A 22,629-nucleotide genomic window follows, 5' to 3' on the forward strand; every position below is an offset into this window, starting at 1 on the left:
TAATTCTCCAAAGTATAGCACTGTGCCGCCTAACACAACTTCTCTACCCCGACCGACACAGATGAAAAGTGTGTCCCACGTCACACACACATGACAAATGGCACAAGCCTTATATTACTTAAACTAATAAAGCCCACATGTAATAGAATGGAAGCCCAGTTTGACGGATTCTCACACGATGCAAGTGAGGCTTCTTAGATTCTAGGGAGATTGGGGTCGTGCAGTCACATTATATGAGGGATTCAGTTATTCATTGAAGACTCTTCTCTCTTTCTTACGTCAATTGAATTTTATTTATTTTCTCTGCAAGTTTATACTTTCCTGTTATTACCTTTCTCTTTGCAACCCTTGTTCTTAGCCATTTTATTTCACTTTCCATAGCACTAATTCCTTGTAATGAGGAATTATTACACCTTAGATTTAGTTTCTATTTTCGGAATCGAATTTGTACGTGAAGAACATCTTTTGCATTGTTGAAGCACTTGGTACTTGAAGATATTTCAATTTATTCATATAATTTTGAGGTTCTTATTTATATGATTAAGCTGTCTTATAATTTGATTGTCATACTGAAACGTAAAAAATTATTATATTTACTAAAATATCCTCAGTTTAATTTTAATATTTCAAAATTATTTATTTTCTTTCGTGTTAATGCTTCTCTTCTATGTGATTTTTCTCGATTATTTCCATTAACTTATTATAACTCTTATCCACCTTCAAAATATTTTCAAATTTTTTTACTTAATACAAATCATAATCATTGCATTATTTTTATAATCTTTTTAATGTTTATTGATGTTCAATTTTTCTTCTAATTTTGATATTTATTCTTTTATATTTTCTTTTATATCAAATTTTAAATCATTCACTTTATTTAATTTTTGGTTTATTCATTTTATTAAAAATTTTAAATTATTAGTTTTAACAATAACTTATTTTTCTATTTGTTTTGTTAGATGATTCATCACTATTTAAAAATTGTTATTAGCATATAGTTTCATTTGTGTCGGAGAGTATAATCTGAATCAAGTGTACTCAGTTTATTAATGTTATGGTAAACTATAACGTTTTAGTTCCTCAATATTAAAACATTTAGTACCAAAAAAATATTTATGAATTTTTCATATTTGAATATTATATCACTTATATAAGATCATTAGGATAAAAATGTAATTTATTAATAAAACTCTCCCCTCCCCTCCTGAACCAAACATATTTTTAATTAAAATCTCTCCATTCCCCTCCCCTCTCTTATTTTGAACCAAACACTTATCTAATTCAAAAAAATCCCTCACATCCCCTCCCCTCCCCTTCTATCTTTTAAAATCCCTTCCCTCCCCCTCATTTGAACCAAACAGACTTTAAGTTTACTTTACCATTTTTTTTAAGAAAACTATCACTAGTCATCCAAATTTTTAAGACTTTTTTATATTTTAGAAAAAAAACAAAATAATTTATTTTAACTCTATGGCATTTAATTTTGATGAAAGCATCACCAACTTAGTGATGATTTTAGTGATGATAGACAATCCTATTAATTTTTCACCCCATTTTCTCTCTCTTACTCAATCTATTAAATTTTATTCCATTCTCTCTCTACCTATTTATTTTTGAATAATAATAAAGAAGAAAAGAACTAAAATAAGTTAAACAAAAAAAGAGTGTCCCTTTTTGGTTGAGAAATACAAATTTGGTTGACTCATATCTCTCTCTCTCTCTCTCTCTCTCTCTCTCTCTCTCTCTCTCTCTCTCTAGTTTCCCTGTTTCACTACCTCCTTCTATATGCACTCACCTGTCTACTCTTTTTTGTAGCAACAACAAACACCCAACAAACCTCACTCACTCCCTCACTGTCTTCTTCTTCTTCTTCACCTACACAATTCATCAAACACCTTACCCTCATTCCTCCACTCTCTTCCATTGTTACAACCCTTTATGGCTAAATGTCCCAAAACGATTCCCAAACCCATCACCACAACAACAATGTCGAAACCAAAACCACCCTCCAAACACCATCACCTTCCTCAAAAACCCACCCAATTTTGACCCTCCAATTAAAAGAATCACAAGACTCAATTTTTCCATCAAATTCAAACACCCTTTTCACCAAAACAATGACTTCAACAAACTCCACTTCCACAGAACCACTTCCTTCCTCCGATGACATCGCCGCCAAAGCCGTTAACAAACGCTACGAAGGTCTCGTCACTGTCCGAACCAAAGCTATCAAAGGTAAAGGTGCATGGTATTGGACTCATCTCGAACCGATTCTGGTTCGAAATCCTGATTCGGGTCTTCCTAAATCGGTTAAACTCAAGTGTTCTTTGTGTGAAGCTGTTTTCTCTGCTTCAAACCCTTCGAGAACAGCTTCTGAACATTTAAAGCGTGGAACTTGTTCCAATTTCAACAACTCCGGGTTGAAACAACAACAACAACCCGGTTCAGTTCCTTCTCCGGTTCCTATTTCGTCGGTTTCCGGTTCGAACCGGAAAAGGAGTTCACCTCATCAAATGGGTGTTTCTGTTTCAACCTCACCAACATCGTTAACTTATCAAAATCATAACTTGGCATTGGTTGAAATCGGGTACCCTCAGGTGCATGGTAGTATGGTGAACCATCAGAATCAGAATCATTTGATGTTGTCTGGTGGAAAAGAAGATTTATGTGCTTTGGCTATGTTTGAAGACAGTGTGAAGAAGTTGAAGAGTCCTAAAACTTCACCTGGTGCTTCATTGAGTAAAGAACAGGTTAATTCTGCTTTGGATTTACTTGCTGATTGGTTTTATGAATGTTGTGGTTCTGTTTCACTGTCAACACTTGAGCATAGGAAGTTTCAAGCTTTTCTTTCTCAGGTTGGTTTGCCTGTAGGAAGTTGTTTGAGGCGCGAGGTTTCCGGTCCGAGGCTCGACGCGAGGTTTAGCGAGGTTAAGAGTGAGTCCGAGGCGAAAATTAGGGATGCGATGTTTTTTCAAGTAGCCAGTGATGGTTGGAAGAGTTATAACAATAGTAGTAGTAGTAGTAATAGGAATTTGAATGGTTTGTGTTGTGGTGGTGAGAGTTTGGTTAAGTTTATGGTGAATTTACCGAATGGGAATAGCGTTTTTCAAAAGGCGGTGCTTACGGGCGGCGGCGGAGTTGTGAATTCGAAGTATGCTGAAGAGATTTTTTGGGAGACGGTGACCGGTGTTAGTGGTAGTGTTGTTCAGAGATGTGTAGGGATTGTTGCTGATAAGTTTAAGGGTAAGGCATTGAAGAATTTGGAGATTCAAAACCATTGGATGGTGAATACTTCTTGTCAGCTTCAAGGGTTTGTTAGTTTAATCAAGGATTTTAACAACGAGCTCGAACTTTTTGGTGTTGTTACGAAGAATTGTCTCAAAGTTGCGAATTTTATTGACACCGAGTCTCAGGTAAGGAATGCTTTTGTTAATTATAGAATGCAGGAGATGGAGTACGGCGGGTTGATTCGTGTTCCTTCGCCGAAATGTGATCCATTGAAGAATTTTTCGTCCGTGTTTCCAATGCTTGAGGATATTTTGAGCTGTGCTAGAGTGATCCAAATGGTTGTGATGGAGGAAGGTTTTAAGGCAATGTTTATGGAGGATCCGCATGCAAGAGAAGTGGCTGGTTTGGTTCAGAGTGAGGTGTTTTGGAACCAGCTCGAAACGGTTTATTCCCTCGTGAAGATTATTAAAGGAATGGTTCAAGATATTGAGGCTGAAAGACCGTTGATGGGTCGGTGTTTGCCTCTTTGGGAGGAGCTAAGAACCAAAGTGAAGGAATGGTGTGTAAAGTACAATGTCGTCGAAGGAGTAGTGGAGAAAATACTCGAAAAAAGGTTTCGAAAAAACTACCATCCTGCATGGTCAGCAGCATTTATACTCGATCCACTTTACTTGATTAAAGATACAAGCGGAAAGTATCTTCCACCGTTCAAGTTTCTGACGCGCGAACAAGAGAAAGACGTCGATAAGTTACTCACAAGACTAGCTTCAAGAGAAGAAGCTCATGTCGTATTGATGGAGCTAATGAAATGGAGATCAGAAGGACTCGACCCTCTTTACGCACAAGCGGTTCAGATGAAACAAAGAGATCCTGTCACCGGGAAGATGAAAGTCGCGAATCCGCTTAGCAGTCGACTTGTTTGGGAAACATGTCTCTGCGAGTTTAAATCTTTAGGGAAGATCGCAGTGAGGCTCATTTTTCTTCACGCGACTTCATGTGGATTTAAGAGTAACTGGTCTTTCATGAGGAAAGTTTCTTCCGCAAACAAAAACTCGAGACTCGCATTGGAAAGAGCTCAGAAAATGATATATATTGCAGCTCACGCAAAGCTTGAAAAGCGAGACTTTTCTAACGAGGAAGAAAAAGACGCAGAATTGTTCGCCATTTCTGGAAGTGACGAAGATAGCATGCTAGCTGAGGTATACGCCGATGCAATGCAACCTTAAATTGCAGAGATTCGAAGTTTCTGCAACGCCATCACAACTGCATTTTTTTTCTCACACTATAAAGGCTCGCAGAGTAACCTCGACCGCATTTTAAAACCTTAGTGTAACGATGTCACGAGCTTCTTCTTCTTTTTTTTTTTTTTAAGTTTATAGATTTGTGTAATTTTTTTTAGGATTTATCAGATTCTTTTATGAGAATGGTTTTGAGTTCTAATTTTATTATCAATCTGAAAAAGATGAGTTATCTTATACCATGTGTGGATCAAATGCTAGATTAGAAACATAGTAACTGTTTATGAAAATAACTTTAAACTTCTGTGGTTCTCTTTTCTTGTTTTCAAGATATGATAATGATAGTAGAAAGCACTATCATGCAAACTATTTGAAAATTTGAAGTAAAGTGAATCTTTGTGGTTCTGTATGAAAAATTATTAAAAAGCAAGAAAGGTTATATTGTTGGAGCAATGTTTTTCAACGACAATAGAAATGACATCTTTTGAGAAGTGGGGTGGAGGGAACAGATGGGTGGCAGTAACTCTGATCGATTAGTCTCTATAGTTTTGCACGGTAAAAAATTCACGATTAGTCTCAGTAGTTGTGCACGGTAAAATATTGCACTTCTAGTTTCTGTTATTGCTTAATCAATCAACTATTGATGCATGTGATTACCTTTTGAGAAAAGTGAAGAAACATATCTGGACAAATTTTGGCCTACCTTTTGATTAGTAGTTCATGTTTTGGAGTTTTCTGTTACCAAAACAGTTTCTCACAATAACAACAAAAACTATTTCCAAATATTTTTATTTTGTAAGTGAAAAGAAAAAGCATATAGCTGTGAACATCTATCTATGCATGCATCCATTGCTGGTCAATTTATGATATTATCTGTACCGTCTGATCTTGATCCAACGAGTGTTGCAGATGAGTGCATGAAGTAGAAAGATTGTGGAGAGGACATAAACCTTAAACCTATGGTTATTTATGTGATAACTAGCTTAGATGCTTGTTGTTGAATAAGAGAGTGAAGTTTATGAGAGAAATATGTATAGGAGGGTCCTAAAATATGAATAGTGAGAATTGGAATAGGTTGGTAGGGTGGGTGGAAAACCAAAGATGGTTTTGACGTGTGTCAAACCTCGGATGAAGATAAGAATCTTGGTATCCAAACAAGTGTTGTAAAATACTAACCTGGCATATTTCTCCTGGTGTGTTTTGTTTGGCCCCACAATTGAAGAGTTGTTATGTACATGTCACTGTTTGGTGTCATGGCCAAAGGAGAATGACCTTTCATTGGTTTTAAAATTAATATCATTTTATTTTTGTACAAATATAAGAATTGCGCAGCAGGTTAGAACTTGTATCTCTTCATTTCATGTTTTTACATAATTATCAATTAAACTGTTTTAACGAGATTGTTAAATTATTTTTCATTTATAGACAGAATATTAATAATATGAAATTTAGAATTTCAAACAACTATAAGATTTTTCTTTCTTTTAATTTTATTAGGTTCAAATAAATATGTTTTTAAAAAGTAAAATAATTCTAATAAACATGTTTGTAAATCACACTCATTATATATATTTGAGTTTATATTTAATCTTGAATGATATTGGCAAGTAATTCGTCTCATGAAAAAAAGGCTTTAATGTATGTCCAACAACCTAAAAGAGCAGATCATAATGAAAAGTTTCTGACTCTACTTAATGACTGAAAAAAAGTCAAAGAAAGGCGTAAATAGTGTTGAACTGAACTGAGTGAAGTAATTACAGTAGTACTACTATTACAGTACTATAGTGTAAGTAAGTAAGATGCTGATTTTCAGAATTGATTTATATTTGTACTCAATTTGGTGTGTAAGTGACAGTCGATCATGTCGGCAATTCTAACCAAATTTCTGACTACTCACCAACTTATAGCAAAACACCTTTTTTCTGCCTTTTTCTTCTTTTCACAATTTATATTAAATAAAAATTGTAGAAAATACATTAAATTTTTTTCATTGTTTTTAATTTGTTATTAAATAATATATATATATATATATATATATATATATATATATATATATATATATATATATATATATATATATATATATATATAATTAGATATTCGAGGTGTTACAACTTAATAATTAAGAATATTACAAAATCAGAATAAAATTATAATAATTGATAATGTTATTAGAACTGTTTGAAAAACACAAATTATTTATAGCTATAAATAAAAACCATTAAACCAAATTAAACTTACAATAATCGAATAATCGAATTGTTATATTTAGTTAGCAAACTGAATTATGTTCCACAAATACTTTTAAAACCGAATCATATAATAAATAAACTGAACCAAAATTAAAATTGAATCAAATTAAAACTAAAATATGAAAAATACTAAAAATAAACTTAAGACTTTTTATTAAAAAAATTGAGTTTAGAAAATTATCTTATAATAGTTTTGTACAGTTTCTGAACATGTAACAAATAATTCAAGAAAGATTTTCATTTAAGTCCATAGGTCTCTTATACATCACATAAAATTTCAATTTTACTCTCTACTTCCGTAAATACACATCCGGAAATACTTTATATTTTGAAAAAATTTAATTCCTTCCGTAGATGCATCATGGAAGCGTATAAAACAAAAGAAAACACAATTAATTTCACATTATTTTCAGTTTAGCAATACTTCCGTAGATGCATTTACAGAATGTGGTAAAAATAGAGTGTTCCGTAGATGCATCTACGGAACAAAATAACGTTAAATAAAAAAATGTATTTTTGAAGATGCATCTACGGAAGTACGAAGACAATTTTGTCAATTCGGTGAGGTTAAGAAATTTCCTAATTCAATTCGATTAAGCTGTCTGGGGGACATTTTCTCACCTATATTTTCTTTTATAAATTTTAGTAAATTACAAATTGAGATTCCTCTATTCATTGTTGTAAGGTATAATTTCATATTTGAATCCAGTCTGGTTTTGTATAGAGGAATGTGATGATTGGAACAGGACAAGACTATCTTTTTTACAAAGAATCTTCATATTTTCAATGTTCCCTCATCATTAACCTTTTTATTTTTTGAATGAGTAAATAAATTGTACTAGCACTTGAAACGGTGAGAATAGGTCAAAATAGCCTTTGAATTTTGTAATTGATGAATATATAAATGAAATTGTAGTGGTTGATCAAAATGATGAAGAGTATTGATTTATGAAAGATAAAAGAGATACTATTGAAGAGTATTGATTTTGTGTATGGTCCATTATTTTGACTCTCAATGCTTCATTTTCCTTGTTAATTTAATACTATTTTATGGCTTATAATGTGATTATTAAATTATTAATTAATAGATGTCAATCTAAAAAAGATATTTTTTTTCTTCTCATGTATCTATTGTTTGTTTATGGGTGCGTTGCTTCAAATATAAAAAAATATATGATACTAAACAAATTTACATTTTTTTTATAGCAATTTTACATTTCTAGTAAGTGAATAATATCGATTTTTGTTAACTCAGATAAGTTTTAGCAACTACATTTTTTTTTTTTTTTTTTGATAAGCTTTTAGCAACTACATGATATGATAACTTTAATATATTATGTTTCAACCTATTATTTGATTACAAAATAAAATATGATGAAATGTAAAACTAAATTATTAACTTATTTCTATAAAATATAAATTGAAATGTAATATGATGTAATAAAAAATGAGTTTAATATTAATTTAAAAAATTAGTAATTAATTATTAAAGTTAGAAAATTTTAAAAATGTAATTATTATTAATTTTTTAAAATATAAATAATTATTAAAAAATAATTTAACATATATAATATATATCATATATTTATTTAGCTAATAATTTTTATAGCTATAATAATTATTTTCTTTAAAATTTAATTCTCATATAAATATGTTATTCTCATAGGATACGTCATATATATATATATATATATATATATATATATATATATATATATGTATATATATATATATATATATATATATATATATATATTAGTAATATTTATTATATCTTTATCATCTAACGTGTATATACTACTATAATTATTTACTTACTCATATTTATTTGTAAAATTTAAAATTAGTTATTTAGCTATGTAATAGATTTTGTAAAATATACCAATAATTAAATTTAAAATACATATTTTATTTATGTATTAAATTTAAAATACCAATAATTATTTAAAAATATATATAATTTGTTCATAACCATAATTTATAATTTTAATGTTATATATATATATATATATATATATATATATATATATATATATATATATATATATATGACATATCATATGAGAATGTCATATTTACCTGAGAACGTGAGAATGAATCTGAACTATTGAATTTTAAAATTATTGGTGGAGATTATGGGTGAATCTATTTTTTTTCTCTCCTACATTTTGAAAAAAATGATGTAGGAGAGAGAAAAAAAAGATTCACCTATAATCTCCACCATTAATTTTAAAATTCAATGGTTCAGATTCATTCTCACGTTCTCATATAAATATGGCATTCTCATATGATATGCCATATATATATATATATATATATATATATATATATATATATATATATATATATATATATATATATATATATATAGGAGAGTTATATTTACTCCAGGAGTAAGTTATTATAACTTACTCCAAATCTAGACCATTGATTCTTCTGAATCTAATGGTTAAAAATAATAAGTAATAGTTTTCTCTCTCCACATTTAATTATTTATTATTTTTAACACTAGATTGAAAAGAATCAATGGTCTAGATTTGGAGTAAGTTATAATAACTTACTCCTGGAGTAAATATAACCCTTATATATATATATATATATATATATATATATATATATATATATATATATATATATATATATATATATATATATATATATATATATATATATATATATATATATATATATATATATATATATCAATCAAAGATATAAAATAATAATACTATATGTTCTTATCATAGGTGCATTAAACATTATAAGAAATGCAATGTATGCTCTCTTAAAAAAGAAAGAGAGATCGACACATCTAAGTTATTGAATAAAGATAAGAAATTTTATGAATTGTATTTCAAATTTGGTTTGGTAAGATTAAAATATGAATGATTGAATCTTAATTTAACAAATAAAAACTTATTATTTTAATATGTATTTTGATTAATGCAGATAATCTAGATTCATTTTCTTCTAATCAAATTCGGAAAGTCATTAACACATTAAAACCAGTAACTTAATTCCTAATGCCACATCAAACACATTATTGATTTTGCATCAAGATTCCATATTAAAAAGCAATAAAAATTAACAAAGAAGATAGTCATTATCTTTTTCATAAAAAGGGGAAGAGTAGAGTAGGTATACAATTCACAAAGATTCTTTGAAATAGTGTTTTAATCACTTCTATTATGGTGAATAATGTAATGTTCTTATTTTAAATTAACTTTTAATCTCACAAAAGTATAAACTTTATTCTTAATTAAAGGGAACATTTAGGTACTGATTTTTGAAACAGTTTATATTCCCTCCCTTTTCTTGTCTTTTGATGCCAATCTGCTAACTAACCTTGTAAATTTAACCTAGGTATTTCGGTAGATTTGAAAATTTGTGTGACGATGATAAATTGATAATGATTACATGTTAATCAATTATTCTCCCATCACAACTAGGACAATAGGACAATGATTGCAGACTAGTTAATTTATTTTCTACTGGTATAAAACTTGGCAAGTAGATTTTAAGATCAAATACTATGTTTTTACTGGACTTTTTTTAAAAATAATTCTTTTTGTTTTTTTTATTTAAGATATTCTATTTAAAAAAATATTTTTAATAAAATGGAAATGTTGGGACTAGACTAATAACAAGACTTTTTAAAAATACTTCATTTTTAAGTTATTAAAGAGATAAAACTTCACACTAAAAAAATTACATCTGTTGAGATAGCAAGAGTTCTTTTTTATTTATTTTTACATTTTTAAAACTAAATTAATATGTACATTCTGGTTTTTTTAGTGATAAGACCGAAACTTTTACTTAAAGTATTTCACTCACGAGTCTCATGTTCGAGGACTGTGTACATTTCGAGTTTTCTACATTTTAATCATTTATTACAGAGTCCCACCCGAGGCCGAACTCTTTAGCCGCACAAGTCCGCCAAAATGTCGCAAATATGAATACATAGCACATGTTCTCTGAGTGGCGCGTAATGGCTTACATGTATTAGTAAGGTGGGTAGGAAGACACCGACTAGGTTCTTGTATGGGTCAATCATTGACCCGAGTATCTGAGATGTTCTTTTAAGGCTAATTATAATTATCAGATGTGAGGATACCTTCCATTAAAGCCAATTTTCGATCGCCATTATAAGGACGAAATAAATCACGTTTAAGGATATTAATTATATATTCTAAAGAGGGAGATCATGATCCTAATAAAAGGAGGAGAGTATAGAAGGGAAAGACATCTATAATTTTCATTGTTAATATTATGTGCGACCTTTAATGAATAGACATTAGTGGGATTATCAATTAGTTTATCCATAATGTACATTTGACATAAACCGTGGGGCTCGATAAAACTGAATCGAGCCAAACACCACTATTCCAAATTGGTCTTTTAGCAGCACCCCTACGAAAGCGCTTTTAGGAAAAAACGCTGGTATAGGTTTCGCTAAAAACAAAATTAAAAAACACGCAAAAAAAGCGCTCTTATAGGGGGGGTTACGAAAGCGCTTTCAAAAAGCGTTGTAACTCCAACCTCTTTTTACAAGCATTCTAGGAGAAGAAATCCTACCAATGAAGAAGTGTTGTAAAAATTGCAGGAATTACAAACACAAGTCTCTGAATTGCAAAGAGATAAAGAAATGTATATGAGAGAAAAGTGCAATACTTCATCGGTGAAAGAAACTAGTGATAAAGCTAGTATCAACTGTCAAAGAAAATTTCCCGAGGTAATTATAAAATTTTTCCCTTACAATTGTTCTATTTTATTAATGATAATGACAATGACTCTATATTTACTATTGGTTTAGGGCATTTCATCTTGCCAACTATACTTATCGTCACCAAATTATCGCCTAGTTGGCAAGGGAAAAGTGCACAACACTTTGGGAGATTTACTTCACCATAGACCGCTCCCGGATGGACACCTGAAAGTATCAGTTGATGTTGTATTAGATTATGATGCGGTGCTACCGGTACCTGACATGGTCTCAGAGACAACATTGCTGCGAGATGCAATAGGGTCATTTGTTGCATGGCCCTCGGAGCTCATTATCATTGGTGATGAGGTATATTGAAAACCATTATGAATCATTTAGTTTTCGAATGTCAATTCTGAACCGTTACGTTAATTATTTTTTACATTTTAATTTTAGACTGCTCCTACAAAACCCGCAATTATGGGTAAAGGGATTTTACAGGAGGAAGAGTCTGTTGCATCACTAAAAGAGGTACATTTAAAGTGATAATATATAATCTGAATCTGAAACTGCATGGTTTTATATTTTACCTAACTTATATGATTTTTAGGCATCTGCTCGGGGGTCACAACAAGTGACGCGGCAAGTTCGTAGCGTACCACCCAAGGGTCCTCCGAAGCCAAGAGCAAAAAAAGGTGGAGCTTTTGTGCCTCGATACCGGACAAAGCTCAGAACACTTGTTGATATGTCCGATTTGAAGGATGGTGCTTTCCGTGAAATCAATATGGATGAAGGTATCTTTGGTATTGAATTCCTGTCAAATATTGCACTAGATGACTTGCAAGAGATTTTTACGCATGAACAACTAGGCGTCGGTAATATTCACTCATACATTCGGTAATATTCACTCATCCGATATATTATTTAATTAGTCGAACAATTTATTTACACATTTCAATGAAAATAATCTAATGTTTATTATGTTTTTATTTAAGGTTGTTGTATGACAAAGTGTTGCGCGGGACTACATTGTCAAACAGATTCCGTTTCGTGTCTTCCGCCCATTGTAGCGGAATGACAATTGCTACGGAACCGGAATCAGTTAGACAGTGCTTAGTCGATAGATTCCTGTCCACCGGCAATACAGAAAGTCTGATTCTTTTGGCGTATAATACCCGACCAGTAGGGTTAGTTTCTCATTCTTGGTTCATCTAATCTTTGTTTCCTTTGCGTAGCAAAATTTTCATATAAACTATTGTTTTAATTTATAGAGCACGCTGGTTGTTGCTTGCTATCAACCCTATAAGAGAAGTGGTATATTTTCTGAATTCGGTAGATGGTGAGTGGACCAATTATCCGGCTATGAAGTCAATGATTGATACGTAAGTGGGATCATTCTAAATATTCGTGTATATTTATATATTTAATTATTTGTGAGATTGATCTAAATATATGCTTTTATATTTTTGTTAGATCAATACAAGTGTTCTGAAGTCAAAGAGACGCACATGTATCCCAGACTAAATCAAACAACATTACTTGGATCAAAGTGGAGGTACATTAATTTTCACAATTTTTCTTATAATATTTATGCTACTTGATAAAACAAGACAACTATAAAATCTTATTTGTTTTTCTATGTAGTGTTCGATACAGCGAAACAGTTCAGATTGCAGATACTATGTTTTGAGGTTTATGAAAGAAATCATTCAAACGAATCAATTAGAGATTCCAATCACGGTATGGATTTATAACTTAAGATAATTTCTTATAATTTATTACATTTAACTAAATCATTCATATTATGTTTTTGTTATGTAGTACTTTGATGACTTCTATGCTGCTTCTTACACGAGACTTAAGTTGGAAGAAATCAAAGAGGAATTGTGTCAATTTTATATTCAGCAACTATTCATATAGGTATGAATACATTATTGTGTGAACAGTTTTATGAATACATTATTTTGATAATGACTTTGTGTTTGAGTTTCTTTGGTGGATGTTAGTTCATTTTGCTTAATATTAGTTGACGATGATGACGTTGTTATATGAATCATGTTTGTTTTTGTTGTTGTTAAGTGGTGCTGATAGTTTGATTTGAAACTGGATTGATGACACATTACATTGGTGGATTGATTTGAAACTGATAGTTTGTTTCATGTTAGTTTTTGTTGTTGTTGAGCCTTTAATTGAATGTGTTGTTCTGTTCATACTTTGCAGGACCAGGCCGGGAAACGATCAAACTTTTGAAGTATAATATTATAGTCTAGGTGGTTACTAACTTTATTCATACTGTTGCCAATATTTGAAGTATAATATTGTTGATGTTACTGATTTAGTTTGTTTGACATGAGTTAGTTACATGTGAATTGAACTATAATGATGTATATATAATTTTGGATATTATAATGGTATTATATTAGTGTATATATATATATATATATATATATATATATATATATATATATATATATATATATATATATATATATATATATATATATATATATATATATTGTCCTACCTATAGTTGAAAATATATCACAGGTCGAAAATATATTACAGTTCGAAAATATTACAGGTTGAAAATATATTACAGGTCGAAAATATTACAGGTTGAAAATAAATATAAATTACAGGTCGAACTGGGAGGCTTAAATTACAGGTTGCACTTTAAAATACCTCATTTAGCAACGACAACGCTTTTAAAAAACGCTTTTAAAGGGCCACCTACTAAAGCGCTTTATTACTAAAACTGCTGCCTAAGATTAAAAAAAAAACATAAAAAATTAAAAAAAACGCAACCTACGAAAACGCTTCTGGAAAAGCGCTGCTATAGGGGTGGCTACGAGAGCGCTTTCTGGATTAAAGTGCTCTTATAGGTAGGGCTACCAGAGCGCTTTTCTGGAAAAAGCGCTGCTATAGGGGGGGCTACCAGAGCGCTTTTCTGGAAAAACGATGCTATAGAGGGGATACGAGAGCGCTTTTCAGAAAGCGCTGCTATAGGGGGGCTACGAGAGCGCTTTTGGAGTTTCAAAAGCGCTGTCGTTACCTACGGCAGCGCTGGCTTTGGCAGCGCTTTAAAGCGCTCTTAAAGCCCAAAATAAGCGCTTTTAAAGCCCTTTTCTGTAGTAGTGCACATCCATTCCAACAGTAGTCCAACCTCGTTTTATGATGACAAGGGTTGTCTCTAGTAGCAACAACCATCTCCACAACAGTAATTGAGCCGCCAGAACAAAAATGTTGACTTTATGGAGGAATTGTGTCGTTAGAATGAAACATTAAAAGGTAACGTACGAGACCTGTAGCTCCAATGTAGCACCCCTCTAATACCCCACGGTAATTAACAAAATTAAATCAGAGTAAACATGCAAAGGGTGTCACAATTCAAAAATAAACGAAAAACATACGTTCGGCATATGTCATGCATTCACTGAAACATCTGACTTATAACTCATTAGATAAAAATCATGTTTACACAGCGGAATCAAATCATCAAGTCAACATTACATTGTTAATGTATCAGACTTCAAATAAAATAAACAATAGAGTTATAATTGAAACTCAAAACATCGCGTTCCCAATGTTACATCTATCAGAGCATGACACCGACACAACAACTAAACCGACTTATGAGCTAATCCTCACCAAGTCGAAAGAGCTATCCTCAATCTGAAAATGTCAACAGTAAGGGTGAGTCTCATCACAGTTAACAAATGTTATTGCATCTTAAATAACAACACATCATAGTTATATTATTCACCCAATTTCATCATATTCAGATTATCAGGAACCTCCATCATTTACACAAACGTCAACAAAACACATCTTTCAACAGACAATCATACTCAACATTAATTCAACAAAACACACAACCAACACGTCATCAATATTTATAACACTAGAATACTTCCAATCATGTTATAAAAGTATGCATATGTATGAACTGACACTATGCATGTGGTACCAAAATTCGTGAATCATATTCACAGGACTTCTCTCTGCGATACTGCCCTTCAATCGCTCACACCCCACATGGGCACACGATTAACCTCATCAAATGGGAATATCCCATGACCGATCCAACATCATCAAGATACGGCCCTACCAGCACAGATTCCACACAATGGGAATCATGCCCTTCACTGATCCAACACTCCCTTATGGATACAGTATCATCATTGAACATGAATGAATGCAACATATACAACATACTTATACCATCATCATCATCATTAACATCATCATCATTATCAAGTATGTTCATATATATTAACATCATTCAATCACATTAAATCATCATCATCATCATTAAAGAACATACATGTGTCCACATCAATCATCGTCATCAATAAGAAGAACACACATGTATCCACATCATTCCAAAATAATCAATCAACATCATACAATTCTCAACAATTCATCACATCATAATGTTTCTCAAAACATCTTATATTGTTACATTTCATCTTATATGTCAACAATACATCATCCAATTAAACAAATCGTCACATGATTAATATTTCAACATAACATGTATTTAACACATCTCATCACATATATGTACAATACATCGTTCACCAAGAAATAAAATCATATTTAAGAATAATTGGATTCACACCTCATTCCATCATTTAAACACGTAGGCTATCTCATAAGATTCATCGTACTCGAAACGGCACTAAAAACGGACCTACGGTTTGAAAGTTACACATCATTTAACTTTTCCAAGAAAACAACTAACGCTACAGCACGCGGCGCAACTAAAGTTTGCGGCGCGACCTGAAGCACACAAACACGTTCGCGGCGCCAACCTATGCACGCGGCGCGATGCGAGAAAACAAGTACGCCTTCGCGGCGCCAACACTAGGACGCGGCGCGAACTGGCGATTTCACAGACTTTCAGGTCTGCGTCAGATCCTGCGATCTCACCCAATTTGAGTCCAAAACTGACTCTAAACATCATATACAGGTAGTTAGTCATCAATTGCATCATTATTCATCATCACACATCAAAACAACACATAATCAATCAATAATCCATGCAATTTTCATCAATTCATAACCTCCCTAAACCCGACATATAATCCAATTGACTCAACAACATCCCTAATCCATATTATTATCCAAGAATACGATAATAGATGATAACCGGAGAGTCCCCCCTTACCTTATCCAAGAGTTCTTGATTGGTCTCTCCCTCCATTGCTCCTCTTCACGTACCAGCTTTCCAATCCCTCATCTCCTCTGCTCTGCTTTTCACGTTCCTTTCCCTTATTCCCAATTCTTATTATTTTATAAAATAAACTTTAATTGGAATAAGACCTTTACTAACATAACACCCCCTCATTCCTCAACATCACACATGGCCCAACACCATAAACCATCCTTTTCCAATTAACTTCTACAAATCACCAATAATTCTAATTATTAATTAAATTTCCATTTAAATTAAAAATTAAAATATACGGGTGTTACATCCAACAGATGCAACCCGCAATCGAAGATCAGGAGGATCCAGTGGATCCTTAACCCTTATCTTCAAAAATCTAGGATGTGCAAGTCCTAGATGGTTTAAAATCGTCCTCCCTAGTGATGTTTAACGACAAGAGTGATCCTCAAGAATACATTATTGTTATTAATATGAAGATGGCCATAATTGAAGCTACTGATTCCCTCAAATGTAAACTGATATCAGGAACATGGAAGAAGGCAACCCTTTGTTGGTATACGAGCCTCCTTAAGCTCTCCATCACGAGCTACCAGGACTTAATGAGGAAATTGATTTGTTAGACGAAGAGACCTTATCTAGAGTGGATGAATAGATCTCTAACTCAAAATTACAAGTTTTAAGGTTTTTGAAAAGAGTTTAAACTTTGGCTAGCGGAAGTTTCGCGTTTAGATCGAAAGTCGTTTAAAATCGTCCTCCCTAGTGATGTTTAACGGCAAGAGTGATCCTCATGAATACATTATTGTTATTAATATGAAGATGGCCATCATTGAAGCTACTGATTCCCTCAAATGTAAACTGATATCAGGAACATGGAAGAAGGCAACCCTTTGTTGGTATACGAGCCTCCTTAAGCTCTCCATCACGAGCTACCAGGACTTAACGAGGAGATTGATTTGTTAGACAAAGAGACCTTATCTAGAGGGGATGAATAGATCTCTAACTTAAAATTACAAGTTTTAAGGTTTTTGAAAAGAGTTTAAACTTTGGCTAGTGGAAGTTTCACGTTTAGATCGAAAGTCGTCTAAACCGAACAAGTTATTGGAACTCGAATCCGCACAATCGTATATGGTATGACAATGAGACAATCAAAGTTAACAATTGAATTCTCAAATTAACAATTCAAGCATGCATAAGCTAATCAGTTTTCAACCAATTAAAACACAAAACAATCAAGTGTCAAATTATCAAACACTTGGTGTGCGATTGATTTTTGCAGAAATTTCTTTAAGTTTGTTGATATTCAATTCCTCTTACAGTTAAAGTGATTGCAGGTAGAGATGTCAAAATGGGCTACTCGGCCTTAAACAGGCCGACCCTGGGCTTTTTAGGGATGGGCCAAAAAGGCCATGTGTAATATAGACTCGAGAATTACTACCCGAGCCCAGCCCTAGATGGGCTTCGGGCTACCCGGTCATAAAAAATTATATTATTTTAAAATTCCATAATATATAAAATTAAAAATTATGTTATTTTAAACATAATCAGGGCCGGTCCTGAGATTTTAGAGGCCCGGGAAAAAAAAACGAATCTCTAACAAAAAAATAACTTTTTACACGTCTCTAAAATAAAGAAGAATCTCGGAGACGATATAAAAAAATATGAAGTCTGAATTATTTTAAAAATAAAAGAATTTTCATCCAACTGATAATGAATTTGATTTGATCATAAAAATTTGATAATAAATGAGTTAATTGTATAATAAACTTTTAAATATTAAATTATAAAATATAGATAGTTTCTAAAATTTATCCAAAAATAAATGAGTATAATTGAAATAACCTAACAATAAATAAATTTTACACTAGTGATATTGATACATTGATAATATAAAAAGTTTTCTCAAAATAAATTAAAATAAAATTTGATTTTAAATTTCATTATAAATTTTAATAGATTATATACAAAATATTTTATAATTTAAATTTAATAAATGCTAATGATCACAAAAATTATATAAAAATTATATAAAGAACTTAAAAAAATAGTAAACAAATTTTAGGTGCCACCAAGTATTGAACAGGTTACACTATGGTAATTTTAAAGATGTCTTAACCGCTGGTCTGCAAGTAACAATTTGTTAATGTTTTTCGCAAATAATAATATATTTTATTATTTCAGTATAATAAATTCTTAACTACACCCCCAAATTGAGGCCCCCATTTTTTCTGAGGCCCTGGGCTGTGGGCCTGCTTGCCCAGGCCCAGGGCCGGCCCTGAACATAATACATTTTTAAGTACTATATTATCTCTTATAAATACTATAATATATTTCTAAATACAATATATGTTTAAATTGTATAAAATAATACTTGAATATTTAACATAAGAAAAAAACTAATATAATACGATGAAATAATGTTAATTAGATTAATGTATAATATTTAAAAGAGAAAGATTTAATAGAATAGAGATAAAATTTAGTGAGGTGAGAAAAATCAATGTGCTATTTTGAAGTAAGACAATATCAATATCAATATTTTTTTTTAATTTTATAATTATGCGGGCCTAATGGGCTACCCATGACCCATATGGGCTAGCCCTAATGGCTAACGGGCAATTTCTAATAAATCGCTCAATCAACGTGCTTGACAATTTGATAATGGAAATTTAAATGGAAGAGAAATAAAAAATAGATAGAGAGATTTTTTTAGGCAAATCATCAATGGTCCTCGCTACGGCTACATCTGCCCCAAATTCCAATTTAGAATTGAGATAGTTATGCTTGAAAACTAGTTTATGAAGCTTTATTAAAAAATCCATAACTTCTTGCTCAAGTAAAACCAAAGAGTGTTCTAGGACTTTTTGGAAAGCTTGGATGATGTACTTCAACTTTCATGTTCAAGGTTTGGATTGATTCATTTTGGATCACCATGAAAAGTGGACTTGAAGTTGGTAAGAAATTAGGTTTAAATGACTTAGAAATTTTTTCTAAGTGTTTGGAAGAATTTTCATGAGCTTATAACTTAAAAACCATTCACTTTTTGAGAAAATTTTCACCTTGACAAAGTTGTAGATCTTGATTTTCTCTTCAAAATGAGTTTTGGAACAAAATATTTAGCCAAGGGATGAAGTTATGACCTTTCAAAGTTTGAATGAAAAATATATAATTCTTCATGAAAAAGGCAAAACCCTAAAATGTTGACTTTTGATCCTTGATTGATTTTCTTGATTTGTCTTGATCAAATGGCTCTAATAACCATATATTCATGATTTTGATCCTTAGAAGTTCATGGTTGACCAATTTCCTCAAAAGTCAAAGGTGATCCTGATTAGTCGACTTTTTCCCAAATGAACTGTAATCTTGTGAGTATCAGTTGAATTAGGTTTTTCAGATCAAATGAGTGATGTGAGTGGACTATGATGAGGTATTGGAGATCCTTGAATCTTTATTTGAACCATGGGCCATGCTTTGACTAAAAGTCAACCTCCCAAGTGAATTAGGTTAAAAACCCTAATTGTGGACCAAATGAAATTGGGAGTTGTTGAATCTTGAGTTGAAGTACACTTAGGCTTAGATCCTAATATGGGAATGCTTGAGCTTTGTGGATCATGCTTTGAAACTTGAAATCCTTTCCAGATGAAAATTTTAACTATAGACCCAAATGAATCCAAAACCCCAATTTGGTGGCCCTGATGATCTTGAGGCTTGATGCCTTGAATTTTGAGATCATATATGTATGTGAGATGATACATGATGTGAAATCTTAGGGGGGGTAAATATTTGGGTATGACATATGGTCCAGTAATGGGGAAAGCGAGCATGTCCATCCGAGGCATAGAGGACTCGGGGACAAGTCGGTCCGCTTTTCACTCTCATAAATTGATCTTTAAAACCTTTATAGTTACTGGTGTACACTTCTAAGAAACTTCTTTGAAGAATACCGCTTATTTGGATCCAACTACCTTTTTCTATTCCTTTTACTTCAAAGAAAGAGAAGAACAATCCTATGGTATGGGTGATCGCAACTGCCTCACAGACTCTCTCGAATGCTTTTATAAAACCCCAACTGTTAGGACATAGCTGTGAGGGATCCACATTTACGGTTTTGAGTAGGTCCACTTTGAAATTTGAGAATGGAATTTTAGTTCTGAAGTTTTCCAAGACAATCGGATAAAAGTAAAAGAGCTCCTCCTTAGAGCTCGGAGGCCGCAGAGTACAACCTCTCTCTCCGGGTCCATAGGGTTCCTGCACCACGTCATTCTCGTTACTGGTCGAGGATATGCTTCTTAGGGAGCGAAACTGCACAATTTCTATGTCGGTACAGACGCTTTGTTTGTAGCTCATAACTTCGTCATCGATGGGAGCGGTGGTCTGCATGATGAACTCTACGGAATCAGAGGAGGAAGAGGAGGAATCAGAATCAATATAAATCTCATTCAAGAGCCGATTCTTTTCTTCTCCACCTAAACTCCTCTCCATATCTCGTACGAACGAGTCCCATAACTCTTTCCTCTCATCGACGTTGGTAGGTATGGGAATACTGACTATTCTATAAAAATCGCTCATTCCTACCATATCCAGTTTTTTACACAAGAACACATACAATGCTCTAGAAGCTAGTTTCATGCCATACAATTATTTCTTAAGTTTGAAAACAAATTATGGATTTTTATGATTTTCAAAACCAAGGGGTTGGTGTTCATACACTTCTTTAATGATGTAACCATTAAAAAATACACTCTTAACATCCATCTGATATAAGATGATGTTATGGTTAACTGCAAAAGAAATTAAGAGATGAATAGACTCTAACCTTGCAACTGGTACAAAGGTTTATGTATAGTCAATCCCCTCTTTCTAACTATAACCTTGTGCCACCAATCTAACCTTGTTTCTCAAACGTCTCATTTCTCATTCAGATTTTTTCTGAAAACCTATTTAGTTTCAATAACATGAGTTCCTTTGGGTCTAGGCACAAGATCCCAAACATCATTTATGGAGAATTGATTTAGTTTTTCATCCATTTTCAGAATCCAATCAGTGTCTAGAAATGCTTCATCAACAGATGTAGGTTCTATAAGGGACACCAAACCCATAAGCGTCTCTTTAGAGGGTTTGAATGAGGATTTGGTTCTGATTGGTTTAGTTTTGTCACCCATAATCAATTATTCACAATGTGAAGATCTTTGTCTGTTTTTTCTTAGAGGAGTCTGAGCTTCAAAAGCTTCTAGTTTAACAACTTCAGAGTCTTTAGTTTCAAATTCTTTAGCAGCAATGTTTTTACCTTTAGAAACTAAATTGGTAATCTCCAGATCTGCAAACTTCCCAACTAGATTTGACTTTTTAGGGTCAATCTTATCATCAAATCTAACATGAATTGATTCCTCAACCATTCGTGTTTTAGTGTTATATACTCTACAACCTTTTGAGCGTTCAGAATATCCTAATAGTAAACACTTTTCTTCCTTAGAATCAAACTTATTTAGATTTTCTTTAGTATTCAGAATAAAATAATCACATCCAAAAGGATGAAAATATGAAATGTTGGGTTTTATTTTCTTCCATAATTCATAAGGAGTCTTACCAAAAATAGGTCTTATTGAGATCCTATTCTGAATATAGCTCTCAGCCGTTATAGCCTCAACCTAGAAGTGCTTAACCATGTTAGTCTCGTTGATGATGGTTCTGGCCATCTCCTGCAAAGTCCTATTATTCCTATCGATAAATCTATTTTGCTGTTGAATTCTAGGGCAAGAGAAATCATGGGAAATGCCATTCTCATCAAATATTTTTTTAAAATGCTTTTTTTCAAACTCACCACCATGATCACTTCTGACTTTGACAATATTAACATCATTCTCGTTTGGCACTTGTGAGCAGAAGGTAGAGAACACATAATGTGACTCATCCTTGTGTCTTAAGAACTTAACCCATGTTCGTATGTTGTATTCATAAACAATGACGAGACCATACTTCTTGCCACTGATAGAAGCAATTTTCACTAGTCCAAAGAGGTCAATGTGTAAGAGTTCCAAA

General features: G+C 32.2%; 1 protein-coding gene across 1 annotated transcript; it reads left to right on the forward strand.

Moving 5' to 3' along the window:
• Positions 1-1,733: 1,733 nt before the first annotated feature.
• Positions 1,734-4,711, forward strand: LOC131653236 (uncharacterized). Its single transcript, XM_058923324.1, has one exon. The coding sequence runs from the start codon at positions 1,947-1,949 to the stop codon at positions 4,452-4,454; it is 2,508 nt and encodes an 835-aa protein (XP_058779307.1). The 5' UTR covers positions 1,734-1,946; the 3' UTR covers positions 4,455-4,711.
• Positions 4,712-22,629: the final 17,918 nt, after the last annotated feature.

The sequence above is a fragment of the Vicia villosa genome, linkage group LG2 (assembly GCF_029867415.1).
Source record: "Vicia villosa cultivar HV-30 ecotype Madison, WI linkage group LG2, Vvil1.0, whole genome shotgun sequence".
In the NCBI taxonomy this organism is placed as follows: domain Eukaryota; kingdom Viridiplantae; phylum Streptophyta; class Magnoliopsida; order Fabales; family Fabaceae; genus Vicia; species Vicia villosa.

Bases quoted from the DNA above. Each gene is read 5' to 3' on its own strand.
- LOC131653236 (XM_058923324.1), top strand. From the start codon at position 1,947: ATGTCCCAAAACGATTCCCAAACCCATCACCACAACAACAATGTCGAA.